The sequence below is a fragment of the Scomber scombrus genome, chromosome 12 (genome assembly GCF_963691925.1).
Source record: "Scomber scombrus chromosome 12, fScoSco1.1, whole genome shotgun sequence".
Taxonomy (NCBI): Eukaryota; Metazoa; Chordata; class Actinopteri; order Scombriformes; family Scombridae; genus Scomber; species Scomber scombrus.
Genome location: NC_084981.1, coordinates 21,282,235 through 21,299,147, shown reverse-complemented (window position 1 = coordinate 21,299,147; position 16,913 = coordinate 21,282,235). Strand labels below are relative to the sequence as shown.

At 40.3% G+C, this 16,913-nt stretch overlaps 1 protein-coding gene across 1 annotated transcript in view; it reads left to right on the top strand.

Annotated features, from left to right (window-relative positions):
* srbd1 (S1 RNA binding domain 1) overlaps positions 1-16,433 on the top strand; it is a 56,836-nt gene extending 40,403 nt beyond the window's left edge. The window contains exons 17-21 of the mRNA XM_062430324.1: positions 4,794-4,900; positions 6,056-6,223; positions 7,250-7,399; positions 13,041-13,225; positions 15,238-16,433. Coding sequence (XP_062286308.1) covers positions 4,794-4,900; positions 6,056-6,223; positions 7,250-7,399; positions 13,041-13,225; positions 15,238-15,530 — 903 coding nt within the window. The 3' untranslated portion in view covers positions 15,531-16,433. The remainder of the gene's footprint in view (positions 1-4,793; positions 4,901-6,055; positions 6,224-7,249; positions 7,400-13,040; positions 13,226-15,237) is intronic.
* Positions 16,434-16,913: the final 480 nt, after the last annotated feature.

The following is a 16,913-nucleotide window of genomic DNA, read 5'->3' as shown; positions in this document are numbered from 1 at the left end:
ACTTTACACGGACTTTAACATAATTGCCTCACATGAAAGGAATAGAAATATGAAAATAAGGCTAATTTGAAAGGCATCAAAGTAAATTTCTCATGACTGAATTCAATGAAGAGAGGACAGACGCCATTGGATTCTGCAGAACAGTACAGATATTACAGTCAGTCTTCAATCATTTGTGGCCCTCAGGCTGTTAGTATTTGTAGCCATTCTGGCTCCAGTGTGGTTCCACTTGCCAAACTCTTAGCAGCATCATTCATTAATAGTATTTTAGTCTGTTGTCAGTCTGAAGGTCTCCACCATCATCGTCAGTCAACACCTCCACTCTCAGCAGTTGCTTTGCCTCGCTTTGTGCTCTCTGGCTTTCTGGTTCTCTATGTTTATAATTTGTGGCTTTAGATTATGTGTATCTCATATTACAGAGGAAGCCTCTCTGTCTGTATGTGTTTCTGTATTATAGAAAAGTACATTAATATGTTTCAGTTTCTTGGCAAAATAACTCAGAAAAAGAGGCTTGTTTTGGTTTTCTGTCCTTCTCTCCTGCGCTGCATTTCTCACCGCTCTCTTTTTCTCTATCTCTCTCTGATTGACATGTGGTAACTCACCAGCGTTTAAGTACTCGAGGTGCAGACAGAAGCACTTTGTTCTTGCGTATTGGTTGGCTGGCTTCAGCTGGTTTCCGGCCAATCCAAACATGACCTTCACACATAGCGACCCAGTCCATTGGCTGTGGATGATTTTGAGGTTTTGGGGGTCTGGGTGTTGGGGCCAAGGAATGAGGGAGTGGACGTGGTGATAGCCTATCTATCGGGTGGATGGCATTAGAGTTAATATTGAGGTCTGCTTACAGGGTGTCAAGGTGTGTGTATGTCTGTGTAAGTAAATTGGGGATACATATCCTGAAAGAAGTCTAAATTCTCCTGGCATTGTGGCACTATGATGTCTTGTGAAAACTGACATTTTCTGTCTTTCTTTTGTCAATACCTTCTACTGAATACAAGTGTAGTCCGAGTAATAGAGCCAGAGATATAGGAATGGCAGAAATGAGAAAGAAAATATGAAGAAATGTAAAGATGAAAGAAAGGAAGATGTTATTTAAGTTTATCATTGCGGGAAGCTGAGGTGGAGTGCAATGATGGCATGCAACAGTCAACAAGTCTGAAAAAAATAGTTTGAAAGAGTTTTGTGTGTTATTAAACCCATCAGCAAAACATGCACGTACTTGTTGGTGAATGAAGGAAGGAAAGAGGGAGAAAACCAAATAGATGGATTGAGCGAGATAGAAAGATACAGGGCGGCATGCTCCACTGGTGCAGTTAGTGCCACTGTAAACTGAGTAGAGCACCATGAAGGCCTCTGCAGTCTGAAAGTCATGACAGACATGCATACTGAATTGTGTGTATGTGTGTTTAATAGAGCAGAACTTGCCTGTTTTCTGTAACTAACTGTCAATTCAAGCAATTCAATCACTGCTGTTGGTGCCAGAGACAATTCTTAAAATCTACGCCTGTTGCTTTGCCTGATTGTTCTGGTTTTGTTCTTCATTGCACTTTTTTTTTTTTTTCAAACTGTTGAAAGAAAAAAAACTTGATTTTGGACATTGGTCTTTTTCATTCTTGTTGTTCTTGGTTGTGTTTGCAGTGCTTGTCCAAGGTTTTGTTTCATCATTATATTTGCATGCATTACAGCAAATTTTGGTTCTGTGCCATGACATGTATCAGAGAGAGTTGTAGGAGTAAGACGGCAATTAATTATGTTGTGCCTTATCTTTTAGGCCTGATTGCTATTATTAATAAACCATATCACAGGACTTTGACTATGTAAGGACTTTTTCTGACCAGTCAGTACCATTTATTTACATGCAATCAATAAATGTAGCTTTTCACGTCTGGTTTTGAAATGTAACCTTGGCTTCAGGTTGTGGTTGACGGTGGTTAAATTTAAAGTAAGATTTTTCTTCTTGAACTGAAATATAAAAAGCCTAATTTTTCACCATGCCAGTGTAATTTTATGATGCATAGCTGAGGTTTGCAATGTGATGAAAGAAAGATGAGGACATTTAGTTATTATTGTTGAGTTATTGCCCAGCTCATTTGAGATCAGCTCTGCCAACCTGTGCTGTTCTTCCCCTTTGATAATACATGATATTTAAAAGATGAAGTTTTCAGTGTTTGGCTTTCGATTTATTCTCAATTCATGGTTACATTACTGAATGTTTAGTTTTTGCCAAATGACTGGTGGTACTGTTTGCCACAGAGGGAAATTCTGAACTCCCTGTCTTTTAGCGAATCATTATAGAATCATTAGTAAGCAAGCAAAACTTTATTTATACAGTAGAACACATTTCAAGGAAAATACAATAAGCCTCACAGAAAAGGAATAACTTTTTATAATTAAAGTATTCTACACTTAGACATGATTACATATACAATTGAGCACATGGATGGAACATTTTAACCGGCTAACTCAAGTGTTCAACATTAAAAACACCAGTTGCTAAGAATAAAATAGTTGTGTAGGTTTGCTTAAAAAAATCTTCATCAACCAGCTGTATTTCCAAAGCAATAAGAATTTGTGACCTGAAATAGTTTTAGTTGGCTTGGTGTTTGTTACCTGTGTGACCATGTTTTTATGTTTTCTCCCCCAATCCTTTTTTGAAAACTGGAATGAAATGAATACCTATAAATGTTAAGCTACAGTTTCAGTCGACTTTTTCCCATCCCTAATTGAGCACATTTACGTAGTGTCACCAGTTACAATACCTCAGATCCTCTCGTGCTGCTCCCACCTCTATAGGGTTTCAATAAGAATGTGAGAACACATTCATTGGAGTTTAACTGCAGGTTAAAACTCACACTGCCTCACTTCTCGTGTGAAAACATTCTTCTCTGGTGTGACATTACAGGTGATTTCCTCTCTCTCCTCTCTGACCTCCCAGACTATCTCTGTCTCTCTCTTCCTTGTATAGCCAGCCTCTCACCGGAAATCATAAATCTTTCAGTCCTAGCTCTATGGTTTGGAAAGTTGTTTTTATTGTCCTCAAAACGCCTCAGGCTGTAATGCCTCTCAAGCTTCTCACTAATAATCTAAGTGCAGGTCATGTGAAGAGTGCTCTCTGTCTATCTCTCCTCTGGACTGAATTACTAATATTTCTCACAGTAATTAATTCAAACCCTTAAAGTATAGTCACACCAACAGGACAAACAAAAATTGATTCTTACTTCATTAAATACAATAATTAAGGTTGATTAAATAAAGTAATTAATTACTGAGCACTGCAGTTTCCTTTTGTTAATTGAACAGTGCCGGTTATTCAAGCATTCATGTTATTTACTTAATTAAAAGTACCAATACATAATCTCAGTGAGAGAGAAAGCAATTCTTGGTTGTTTAAAAAAAAATGAAATATAGCTTTTGCCATCACAGATAATATTTATGAGTTTAGGGTAGCACCGAACCTTTGCAGTGACTTATTGAAGCTGAACGTTGGTTTAAATCAGTAAATGTATCTCATAAAGGGCCAAGCAAAACTTATTCTCGTCCATTCTTGCACTCCCACATACTTCTGTCTGTCTCCCGCTCCCTCTCTCTACTCATCTGTCCCGCTGTCTTGTTATTGCTGACAGAGAGGGGGGCATTTGCTCGCTGGCGGTGTTGTTATCTGTTTACAAGCCAGTGTTTGTTCAGAGATTGATCATGTTACAGGACAACTCATGCTAGTCTCAGTCACGTTCACACGCAGCACACACACACGATACACAAACGTAGTCCAACAGTAGTCTAGTTTAGAGTGTCAGCTAATCCTCGAGCAGTTGCTGAGGTATCAGTGTCCAGCTCCTCGGTTATTTGGCCCTGTCCAGGCCTTCCGACTGTCTGGAGACGACTGCTCGACCTGATAGAATTTCTCATGTTATTTTGTGTTTTTGTTTTGCCCAGGTTTATTTTTGGTCATTTTGAACTGTTTGCAAATTGTTTTTTGACATGTTGCTTCGTTACATTTATCAACCTCTCCTCTCCTCTCCTCTCCTCTCCTCTCTCCTCTCCTCTCCTCTCCTGTCCTCTCCTCTCCTCTCCTCTCCTCTCCATGCATTGTTGGCTCTCCTCCCTGCTCCTTATTAGGACAAAGATTCCAGTCCTTCTGGAAAATATGCCCTGATTAATGGTTGATTGGCTGGTGGTTGAGACGTCTGAGAGTTCATTTGGAGGATCTTTATCTATAGCAAGCCGCACTAACGAGAACACTGTGTTAGAAGTAAAGAGAGAGACCGCTGACAAGCCAAACTAAACATTCTCTCTCTTTACCGCTTTGTGCTCCCTCTATCTGTCAATCAGCTCTCTTTCTCTTTCCCTGACTGCCTCTTCTTACTTCACTGCTTGTCAATCAAACTTCTCTCAGTGTGTTAGTATTTCATCACCAGCACTTTATGTTGCTGTTTATCTCTTTGAGGATGCCGTTTTCATGATGCCCTTAGGGAAATCATGCGTACATGCACTAAATAACAGTGCATAGAAAAAATGGAAAGCATGCACTCAAAAATACAAAGTAAACATGTTTGGAAAAGATTACAATAAAAATCTTGGACCACAAAAATTCCTTAAGTTCATATGCCTATATAATGTGTGTTTGTGTGTGTGTGTCTGTCTGTGTGGTTTGGAATAAGGTTAACTTTTTGCCCTGTTCAACATACAATGCAGTAATTTAATATTGTTTTTTTTTTTTTCTTCTAATCCAGTTTTTTGGCCTAATGTGATTTTTTTTGTCTTTGAATGTGTGTTTGTTGAATGTGTGATTCTAGCATGATGTGTCATCTGGTGCTCTGAAGGCGGCGCTGGACGGCGTTGTGCAGGAGTGTGTGAGCTTTGTGGGGGTGGACATCAACATCTGCTCTGAGACACTGATGAGGTAGATGACACACACACACATACACACTCACAAACAATTCGATGTGTGTCCTCACTAGCACTTTTTCCTACACACACACACACACACACACACACACACACACACACACACACAATTGTATGAGTACTCACAAGCACTTTTTCCTACACACACACACACTCACAGATGAAGTAGGGCTCAGACCTCTGACATACTTTCCTTTAGCAGTCACAACATGGCAAAGCTTCATTCACACTCACGCACAGGCGCATGCTCGATGCATATACACACACACAAACACACAGAACGCTTGCCAGTTTTCTGTTGAGACTAATGCTTCACACCTTGGCCTCACTTACTGGGCCGACTGGAATCAACAGAGGGGATTAAGCAATGTAGACACACACACATTCTCTCACATAGGAAACGTTTAGGTACATATATTCACAAATATCTTAGGTAAAATATTGTACACACATGTTTATTATGACATGTATAGTACATACACACAACCCACAAGTACAGGAAGTGCATAAATTTGATACATACACACACATTTGCAGTGAACACAAACAGTATGAAATGAGCTGGCATTAGATGCAGGGCATGCATCAGGTCATCTGTTTACCTGTCTGCTCTGCAAGTGAGCTTTTTCCATTTCTGCCAGAAGTCATGCTACACACACTTTAATATACACAAACACACACAGACGTGGTGATGACTGAAGTATTATGTGGAGTGTTGACATAGCAGTGTGTTTTATAGTGAGTGAGTCACTGTGGACATTAACAGAGCAGACCTAGTTTCAAATCACCTCTCTTCACTTCAATATTGGCTTGTGTGTCTCTCTTGTGAGTGTTTCTCCTGCTTGTTTAAATGCCAGGTCACGGTCTGCACAATCTGCTCTGTTTGTATAATACAGAAATCTGCTGTAGACGACGTGTAAAGCAAAATGCTTCAGAGTTATGTGTTATTAGTGATTCGGTAGATATCTCATTTTGAAGTTGTTTTTCCCACAATTAAATATTTCATTGTACTGTTTCCTCACATTAGCATCAAATATACAAAAGTGACCTCAGAGTTAAACACGCCGACTTCCACAAGCTTGCAGAAATTAGTTTGACAAAATGCCATATTAAGATATTTTTCCTTTCCCTTCTTGTTTTATCTCTCTAGGCATGTAGCGGGCCTAAATGTAGGCAGGGCTCGCAGTATTGCAGAGTGGAGAGAGCAGAATGGTTCCTTCATCAACAGGGAGCAACTCAAACTGGTCAAAGGCATGGGGCCCAAGACCTACCAGCAGTGTGCCGGCTTCATTAGAATCAACCCGCAAACCCTACACAGGTACGTACCGTATGCACAGATACATAGAGTTAACTTCCTCCTCAGTCCTAATAAAATAGAGGCTGTGTAATTTAATGTGTGGTGTTCAAAGCATTTAAATGTACATGTCAAAACCTCAACAATTGTCTCAGTTGTTCTGGATAATCCACAGACCTCACTGTGAACAGTTTCATGGGACTATATCAGTAGAAAGTACATACACTTGAAATTATTTTCCAGAGTAACACCAGTACTGCTTCTATAAAGATGCTGTTAACTTGTTTAATGCAAGTTTTCAATTCTGTGAGCGGCACAAACAAAATTAAGTAATCTCCGCTGTGGATGGAAACAGAAATCTCAGAGGCAGACAAAATACATGATGGTGATGATGGCTCATAGCTTAAACATGTTGCTTTTGTTGTCCACAATAATGAAGAAGATTTACCTGTGAGTGCCGGTGTTTTGTTTATCTGGATTCTCAATACAACCGTCCACTAGGGTTGGTCCGATGGACGATGGCATCGCCCATCGACGATGGCTGTCAGGCATCGCCGATGGACACCACATCGGTGCGTGTGTATTGATAGCGTCTCCATGACACCCGCAAATTAGGCGTATTCTCCCGGAATCTGAAGTGAACGAGCAAGAGCGCGCACTAGAGTGACAGCGCGTGTGTGTTTGTGTGGCTATAAATGCAGCGCGTGCAAGAGCAAAGCTCTGTGTTGCCGCTTATTAGATCGATCGCGCCCCCACCCCCGCCAATGCCATCGGCCATCACAATGTTTTGCTTTGAACATCGTCGATCGTCCTAATCCTGGACATCGCCCAACCCTACCGTCCACCTCACACTTTATTCAAGAGCTGGAGTTGTGTGCGCTTTTACTTTTCAACAGAAAAAATACAACCAAAAAGCAGTCTGCATGTATATACAAGTAAGAAATATCTAGAAGATATGGCATTTTTTGATGTTTTTTTCATAATGATGTAAAGGCTTTCAAAAACTTGTGTTTCATCATTTTAAAATTCATTTTCTTCCTGTCAAAACAGTGCCCAATCCACACATCACCTTGCACCAGCAGTGTCAGAGAAACCGGCAGCCAAGAAGGGCAAAGGAAAGGCTTGTGTCAACATACCAACCTCATTTAACCCCCTGGACCAGACCTGTATACATCCCGAGTCCTACCATGTTGCAAAGAGGTATGGTACACACAAACATACAAACAAACACACACTCACACATGCACACTTGGACAGCAGCCTATCCCACTGGCCAAAGCATGTTCAGGCTAAGATGGAGTTGATTTTGACACTGTCTCATATGGGGCTGGTTATAGTGGTGGAGGGCTCTGATTTGATTTACACAGTCATAGGATACAAGAGAGGAGGCATTGGCTTTGTATGAGTGCACGTCTGTGTGAATGTGTGTCCTTGTGTGAGAAATGATTGTTAGCGCTGCTGATGCTGATATCAAAAGCACATTGAACATCTGCCCAAGATGTGTATGTCCTGTGTGTGTGTGTGTGTGTGTGTGTGTGTGTGTGTGTGTGTGTGTGTGTGTGTGTGTGTGTGTGTGTGTGTGTGTGTGTGTGTGTGTGTGTGTGTGTGTGTGTGTGTGTGTGTGTGTGTGTGTGTGTGTGTGTGTGTGTGTGTGTGTGTGTGTGTGTGTGTGAGAAACACACACAGACGGAGAGAGGGAGGGTCCTCTCTCCTACAGCTGTAGTCACTCAACTGTGTTTAGTCTACATAAGTTCTGACACTAGTGGCTCTAAGCATTGCTCCCTTCATGTTGATGCGCCTTTAATGGCCTCAGTGCATGTGTGTGGGTGGATGTGTCTCTATGCACACATGTGTGAAGATAGATTGATGCCGCTTGTATGAAACTGCAATTTTACTTGTCTTTTCTACTTCAGCTATGTGACCATGTGTAGTTTATGTGTCTGTGTGCTCAGCATAGACTATTGCACAGTTGTTTATCAAAGAGTAGTAAGGGGTCAGAGGTTTAAAAAGCCTCTTCAAGAAGAAAAAAAATACTAATTGTCAACCCCCCCATCCCCCCTTTATTATTTTTTTTGTGAATTTATTGTTGTTTTCTAGTGAATCAGACCAAAGGCTTTATCTTGCTCATACATCCCTCCATCCAGCTCTCCTCTGTCCGTGTTTCTCTCCGTGGTGTTTGTGATCACATCTCTCTTAAACACCAGTCATCATTACTCACACTGGCCAAAGTGTGTTTGTGTATGTGTGTGTATTTTTGTGTGGTTGGTGTCTAGATAATAACATCTGGATATTTCATTTGAACTGATGGCACTATTATCTAATAAATCTAAATAAAACAATATTTTCTACTATAAAATTTGACAGTGTTGAAGAGATTTTACATTTGTAGAGTATGAGTATATTACATGCATATACTGCAATTCAGTAGGAATGAATAAGCATGTCTTCTTTTTGTTCAGTCTACATTTAGCTGAGTAGGTGGCAGTATGTTGTAAAAATTCACCAGTGTGCTGTGGCTTTCTCTTCTCTTGCTCCCTGTCTGTTTTTTCTCCCTCTCCATCATTGAATTGTTCTCCTGTTGCTCACCAGTCTACTTATCATTCTTTGCTTTTCTGTTTTTCCTGCTGTTTCTTCACTTCTTCATTCTTAACACTGTGTTGGCAAATGTTTTATCCTTTTGTTATGACTATCTTATAATCCAGGTCTGGGAATTTGCGCAATTCAGTACTGATTTATTTCTCACTTGATATAAATATATTTAATAATTGCCTCAAACCTACAAGGTTTTACAGAGTTTGAGGATCACATTTTTTTAACATTACAAAAGGTTGTATTGTGGATTTACAGTATTTCACATCCCTCTTTTAACATTACTGCAGATGGTCAGTGTGGTTGCGGTTTGATGATGGTGCAGAGAAAGCCATACAGGTCAACACATGTTCTTCCTTAGATTCATACAGCCTGATTTTAGTATTAATGTGATGGGAAATAAACCGTCATCGATTACTGCTCTTTGGTCAGTTTGTAATTGAACCCCCATTTTGGTATAGTTTGTCTCATTTATGCCAGCTGGCAGCCCAGGTGCCATGGTGAGTTTTGTGGTCATTCACTGAATCATGTTTGATTCATAGATTAAAACTAAAAATATTGTATCAGTGTGCAGCTTTCACCTCTTCCTTTGAGTTTTGTTTTGATGCCAACAAAGATTTTTTTTTCCAAATCAGCTCTAAATTACTAAAAAAATCAAAATAGTTGACAATTATCTGACAATTGACTAATCATGACGATATTAGTGCAGATTTAACCCAACTCTTAGTAAGAAGTGTCAGATTGGTGGGAGCATTACAGTAGATGTCAGGGCATCACTGTGATGCCTCACAGCTTGTCTCACAACCTCAACTACAACTGATGAGAACAGGAGGTATGAAGGGAGTATGGTGGAGGAATGTTTTTTTTGTGTGTGTCTGTGTGTGTGTATGTGTGTGTCTTTATGGTGTATAAGGAATATCATGTTCATCACATTAGAGAAACTGGATCCTCCATTACTCCTCACAGCCCACACATCATCCCCTTTTTGTAACCATATACAACACACACACACACACACACACACACACACACACACACACACACACACACACACACACACACACACACACACACACACACACACACACACACATACACACACACACACACACACACATACACACACACACACACACATACATACATACAAAACACAGGCACAGATGCAATTTGTCTACCTTTGTTTCAGAAATAGTATGATTCGTTAGCTTAAACGCCAGTATATCTATGATATTAACTTAATAACCATATATCATATATCAATGAGGCATTCTCCTACTTAAGGCAGTTGGATCCATTCCATGAAATATATAGTATTTCTCTGGTATGAGAGGGAGGGGGTCCACTCTGTGAAGAATATTTCTCTGATCTGTGACAGTCGGGGCCCAATATTTCTATAATACAAGACAGAGTGGGTTCTTGCTGTGGGCCTGGATAAAATCTATAGTCTAGTCCACCGAAACCCACATTCACACACAACGTGTTGGTAGTAATTATATGAATATGAACTCAACAGTGGTGGAGGCCTCTGGACTCCTGGCACCCCTTAAATACTAACATGCACCACTGGAAAAATGATACGGGCAACACACACACCTGAAAGTAGAAACCCACCACCCACCAACTCCACTGTAAGATCCAGACTCATAATGCAACACCACTTTTCTCCTTCCTCAATCATTCTTTTTTAAATCTTACTATTTTAGTCACTTATAGGTTAAATGGAAGCTGCCAGATTTGATTTGTAAACTGGTAGCGTGCCCTCTTGCACCTCTGCGTTCATGAGTTTAGAGCTCTGAAGTTTAGTTTGAGGCTCTACTACGAGTGAGTATCCATCGAGAAAACACTGCAGTTTTGCCTCAGCATATATGTAAATATGCAGTGTTTTGAGTTGGTTGAAGCCACGGTGGATATATAGCTTTGCTTGTTATACTTAAATGAAACAGAAAGAAAACAAATCAGAAAACAAAAATGCATAAAAAGTTAGTAAATATTAACATTTTTGCATTATGACACCACCTTAGCATTAATTCTACTGTTCATTTTTGTTCATTTATGGGCCAAAATGTAGTTTTGATGAATGATTACCATTTATTTTAAAATAAAGTTTATGCTTATCCATTCTCCTATGGAAGATGCATTCAAATCCAGCATTTATTTTTTATAAATAATGTTCTGGAGCTGTCCCTGCAAATTTCGGAGCACTGTTTTGAAACAGGGTGGAGGTTTCTGGCACAACTTCACCTACTTCCAAGGTACATGGAGAAGGAAAAAGTCTGAAGAAAGAGCATTGTTTTGACACAGCAGAGAAAGACAGCAAATATCTTGGGACAGCAAGGGAGTGTGATGACCTGCAACAAAGGTCCCAGACTGGAGTCAGACCAGCGGAGGCTATGTGGTATGTGTGACAGACCACTAGGTCACCAAGACACAAGTATTTATTTTCCTGTTAAGAGATATATGGTTGGAAAGTTAAGAAGCCCAGTGAGGCACAGAGAGAAGAGCCTAATGATAGACTTGCATACAGTTTGGTCCAAAGGTGCTATTTCCTCACCACTGAGCCATTTCTGGCACTTACTCAGCTACTATTTTGTACCGATCTGGCTTGCCGGTGTTGAGGGATTGATTCCGCGTGTCTCTTTTTTTTGGATGGTAGGCAGTGACTTCACTGGCAGGGGCCTCTCCACTCACAGCTGTCTCATACATAGTTTGTACACAAGCCGTGTCTCGTTACATCCGCACTGTCCCCCCCGCCACTGCCAAATGAGCATTTCTTTTTTTTTTTAATAAATCTTTTTATTCCAGAAGAGTATCTCAACAGTGACCGTTTACTTTACAGATTTTCAAAAAATACAGAGGTGTGTACAAGCAGAAAGCAGTAATAACAAAAATAGTAATGATGACAGTAACAATAATAACACAAATAATAGTACAAGTACAATTAAGAGTACAAATATAGAGTGAAAAAATAAATAAATGAATCATTACATCAATAAATATAAACAAATGATATCAGATCAACATTGTGTATGAATCAACTTTGTGTGTGTGTGTGTGTGTGTGTGTGTGTGTGTGTGTGTGTGTGTGTGTGTGTGTGTGTGTGTGTGTGTATGCTCTTGTATGTGGGTCCACCTGTTCTGTCCATCATTGGGGGGTGGGGGGGGACAGCTGTGGAGTCTGTTTGGCGTCAGGCTGCCATTGAGCGACATCCATCACGGACGCTACCCAGCTGGTCCACGCATGAACACATGCACAGAGGCAAACACATTCACATCTATCACCAGCTGTGGAAAGTGCCTACTGTAAATAATATATACAGTACGCATAATACACACACACACACACACACACACACACACACACACACACACACACACACACACACACACACACACATACACACATACACACACCACATTTTTCCATAACCTTTATTTGCCATTCTGGCTCTCATGCCAGTTTGTTACTAGGTCTGTTTAGAATGTAGACAAGCTAATTAGTTTGGATTTAATTCACAGGGTCAGTGAATTTTAAATGGTGCAACCTGACTGACTGTCTGACATTTTGAGGTGGGACATCCTACTAGAAACAAAGTTAGATTTTTCCAGGCGGCTGACAGACACACAGTCCAACCTTAGCAAAGTGGAAGCAGTTTCATGAGCCAAGGTGTCAGAGCGTTTACGGCCCACTGTGGATTTACCTGATTTACCAGGGGGTAAAATAAATGTGTGTGTTTGTGCGTATGTGTGTTTTTTAAGAACAGAAAGCCCCACCTCTGCAGCTCATGACTTTATGTGCAATTACTCTCACACCTCTCCTGCCCTCCCTATTTTCCCCCACCTCCCTCTCACTTTACATTCATTAGCTTCTCTCTATCCCTCCTTTCTGCTTCTTTGTTTCTTTAATTTTTATCTGCTCTTTTTTTATAGTTTTGTATTTTTCCTCATCATTCTTTCCAGTCTGTCATCACCTTTCCACCGTCTTTCCATCCCTTCCTCTTTCCTTCTCTCTTACTCAATCCTTCATTGCCCCAGGCTTCTTTCTTTCAGTCATTGAGGGATATGTATATATGCTGTAGCCTGACTAGGGCATGTATGAACACTGTCTGGCCACCATACAAACATGTGTGCATATACTTACCCACCATACAGAAATCAATTTGTTTTTGTCTTTTTGGTTTGTTTTGAAAATGTCATTTTTCCAATTCTACACTATATTTTACATATTTTTTACACACATCCCTCCTGTCCAGATTTTTGTCCGTCGTTGGTGGGAGTGCTGATCAGATCGGAAGTGCAGGCCTGCAACAGTGTGTCGAGAACAAGGTTAAGACCAGCAGTGTTGAGGAACTGGCCAGGACAATGGACACCACACCTGAGACCCTCAAACTCATCATAGATGGCCTCACGCAGCCCCCTGGGTTTGACATACGGCAAAGTAAGACCCCTGCCACTCACAGTCACACAGACGTATTGATACTGACTATTTTTTCGATACAGTGGCCGGAATTTGTTCTTGCGATAAAACACCTGATTAACTGGGTGATTAAAATTAAGCTGAGACCAAAGCCATGAATGAGAAGAACAGGAATACTGTACAAAGTGTAAAAGCAAAAATTACCAAGAGTAGAACTCAGTATGTAAAACTCAGCATTTATGCAGAATCCTGTAATAGTTCGATGTCTCAGATTGTAAAAGGAAGCAAACAATGTTCATTACACACAAGCAGAATTAGAGTTAAATTTGTTTTTCTCAGTATGTCCCCTAGGTTATACATCTGTTATTCCCACATATATTTATGTGGAAAAATCTTTTCACTGAACACAAAAAACTATCAATGTTTTGAATTATATGAGATTTCATAGACTACACTTATCTGCAACCCAGGAGCTGCAGTAACTTCTCGTAGTGTCTCATCTTCCTTTCATAGTGTCCTTTTATTGGTCCCTATTGACTGATAGAAAGTTGAACTTGTATTTGTCCAGTCTCTTGACTGGTTTGCTAGTCACAAAACACACACACTGACTTTTCTTGTGCCTTTATTATAATAAGCATGTCTTGGCACTGTAACTTGATAGGATCTGACAGTGCTGTGGCTTCCTCCCCATAGTCCAACAACACTAGCAGTATGTTTCTGACAGGGTGTGATGGGTCCAGCAGACTGTGTTATTGGACAGAACATCTTGCAGACACACATATACACAAAGGCCTCTGTTTTTCTCCTTAACCTCATACTCTTGAGTTTAGGCACACATAAACTTACCAATAAAGTCACACACAGTCACAAACTTTTAAGTTTTCACCAGCTGTGCTGCAGCTCTAATTAGTTTTTTTTCCAAAGGAATTAATGTCATATCTCGTTCACTTCCTTTCCTCTCTTTTTATAATGACCACTTTTTGAAAAAAGTGTATGCAATTAGAAGCAGTTGGCGTAAACCTTTGTGTTGATGATGGAACTAACATTTATATATTAGATATTTATATTTATGTACGCGTTGCTAAAATCCTTATTCAAATCCTCATTAAGACTGTAAAACCTCTCTTTAAAAAATTAACAGTTGTTTTGGGGCTGTTGGGAAAAATAGTAAGACACTGAGAGCAGGGATTTAGAAGATAGTACCAATTATCAGTAACTAATTGAAAATAAAACAAAATTCAGAAACATCGTTGACAAGGTACAATGTGTGTCTTCGCAAATGTGACTGCAACACTAGACTCGCTGGTTCAGGAAACCCAATACTAGGAATGGACAGAAAAATAAATTAGCCACTCATGTAGTTTTGTCCTACATTATAACATACTGCCTGGCATTTTTTTGTTACCGGACAACAAAAAACTGTTGTCAGGTAAATCAGTAAATGTTAAATTGTGTCCATGCCTTTTTACCAGGCTCTCCTTTTTGTGCAGAATAAAAAGTCAAGCCTGGATACCGGGTAAGGGCTGGATAACTCCTCTCAAAATTAAGGAACGCAGCTTCAAGGTTCATTCTCAGGTTGGCCCTATTCGGTTGCAGAACACTACGCTTGGCCTCCTAGCCAGTGCTCAGCTGAGTAAACAGATGGGCCGAGGCTACCGCATGAAATCAGTGCTGTGGGGAGGATAATTGGACCGGACTATTTCCTGGGGCACAAGCCTTCCTTGTTTGTGTTAATGCTACAGAAAGGAAAAAGATTGTTCATGAACAGGCGAAATGGAAAGAAGGGTGGATTACAATGCTGAGAAATGTGGAAGTATGCAGAGACGAGCATTGGGTTACTGCTTGAAATTTAATATCTGTTTGTCATTTTGTTCCTTCCCCCTTGCTTCCCTGCATCCCTTTTTCCTTTCACACCTCCCAAACATTGTAGCTAGCTGTTACCCCTACCTGTTTTTGTCATAGGTGTTTCCCTTCTGACAAGCCACCTCATTTTTGATATTCTCTCTGTTAATCTCTCTTTTTGCCTTTGCTAGATTTTGGCCAGGCGGACTTTAAGCAGGGCATTGTGTCCATGAGTGATCTTCGGGTGGGTGCGGTGCTGACGGGCCGGGTGGACAACACTGCTCTCTTCGGGGCTTTTGTAGATATCGGTGTCGGCCGCTCAGGCCTCATCCACAAAAGCAACATCAGTCTGGACAAGCTGCCAGTCAGCCAGCGCCGCCGCAGCCTGGCATTAGGACCTGGAGAACGGGTGGAGGTCAGGGTGCTGAATGTGGACCCTCAGAGGGGAAGAATCGGCCTGGACCTGATCAGGGTCCTACAATGAGTAACTTCTCTCCCATTATAAATACTTCATTATTAGCGATTGAGAAAGATTTGGGATTTGAAGTTACACACAAATCTACTGAGAGGCAAATTACTCCATGATGATCAAACTGATATGGCTTTTACAAGCAGATAAGCAGAAATGAACAAGCCATTTTAGAAGGCAACATTTTAAGTGCACTTACAGGAATGGCCCTTTACTGTTCAATCAAAATAACACTGAATCAACCATTGTCTGTATTATTTGTGGGAGCTTGCATTTTTGAAACTGCAGCTCCTTCACATTTTCTTTAAAAAATGCTTGTAGTTTTAAAATAATTTAATGCAAGTGTTGAAGGTCCAGGTCAAATAACCTCAAACCCCAAACTTCATCATAGTTTCATTCACGGCTGGGAAACTTTTATATCCCACTTTTAGTTTTGTGTAGTGTAGTGTTTTTTTCTCAGCCGGTATATTGTTTTGTTTAATTGGGGTTAGGGGTTAGTCCTACTGTATATCTGATTGCCTAATTCAAGGCAAAAATGTCCCTTGTGTTTGTCAACTTCCTGGCTGGCTGTCCGGACACACCTGCCATTTACTGATCTTTACAGGAGTCTCTGATGGAGCTGCTTGATTATTTGCACTTCAGCTGTATTGCTGATCATTTCATACTTGAGTTGCTATTGTTAATAAATATAATATTACCTAGATATTATTAACATAGTTTAATAGAGACATTCTAATTCAGCTCTTCAAGTTATGTTTTGTTTGTACTGCCCTGAACGGTTTGTTTACATACTTCTTTGTATCTGTTATTCAAAGCAGACTTTGTTTACTGTTTTTGTGGACTCTTGAAAAAAAAACCAACATGTCATCACATCAGGATGAAAATTGTAAAAAGACTGACTAGTTATGCAGCTGAGGTTTCAACATTAAAATATTTCCTGTACACCTTCCGCTCTTGATGCACATTTTCTCAGGATGCAGAATTTGACAAATTAGGCAGTCAGCAGAGTGATCTGCTTCATGTGGGAGAGGAGGAGCATGGATGAGAATGGAAAGAGGGAGAATGGCATGAAACCAGGAGCAAAGGAAGATGGGAGAGTTAGATGTGTGGAGTTGTGGAAAGTGGAAATAAGACACCAGTTAAAGAATATGTTTTTTCTCCAGACAACAGGAAAATATGAAGAGACTGAATGAGTGGGCTGGATGGGGGATGGGCAGAGACAGGGATAGGAAGAGGGGAGGGACGGTTTCTATCTTCCAGACTGCAGTAAAGCCTGAAGGCTTTTTAGGCATGGTCCCAGACACAATTATCCCAGGACACACATACACAAACACGCACTAATCAGCTGCTTCAAAATTAATCCCAGAATCCCCATTCACATTATCTAATTTGTTTGTT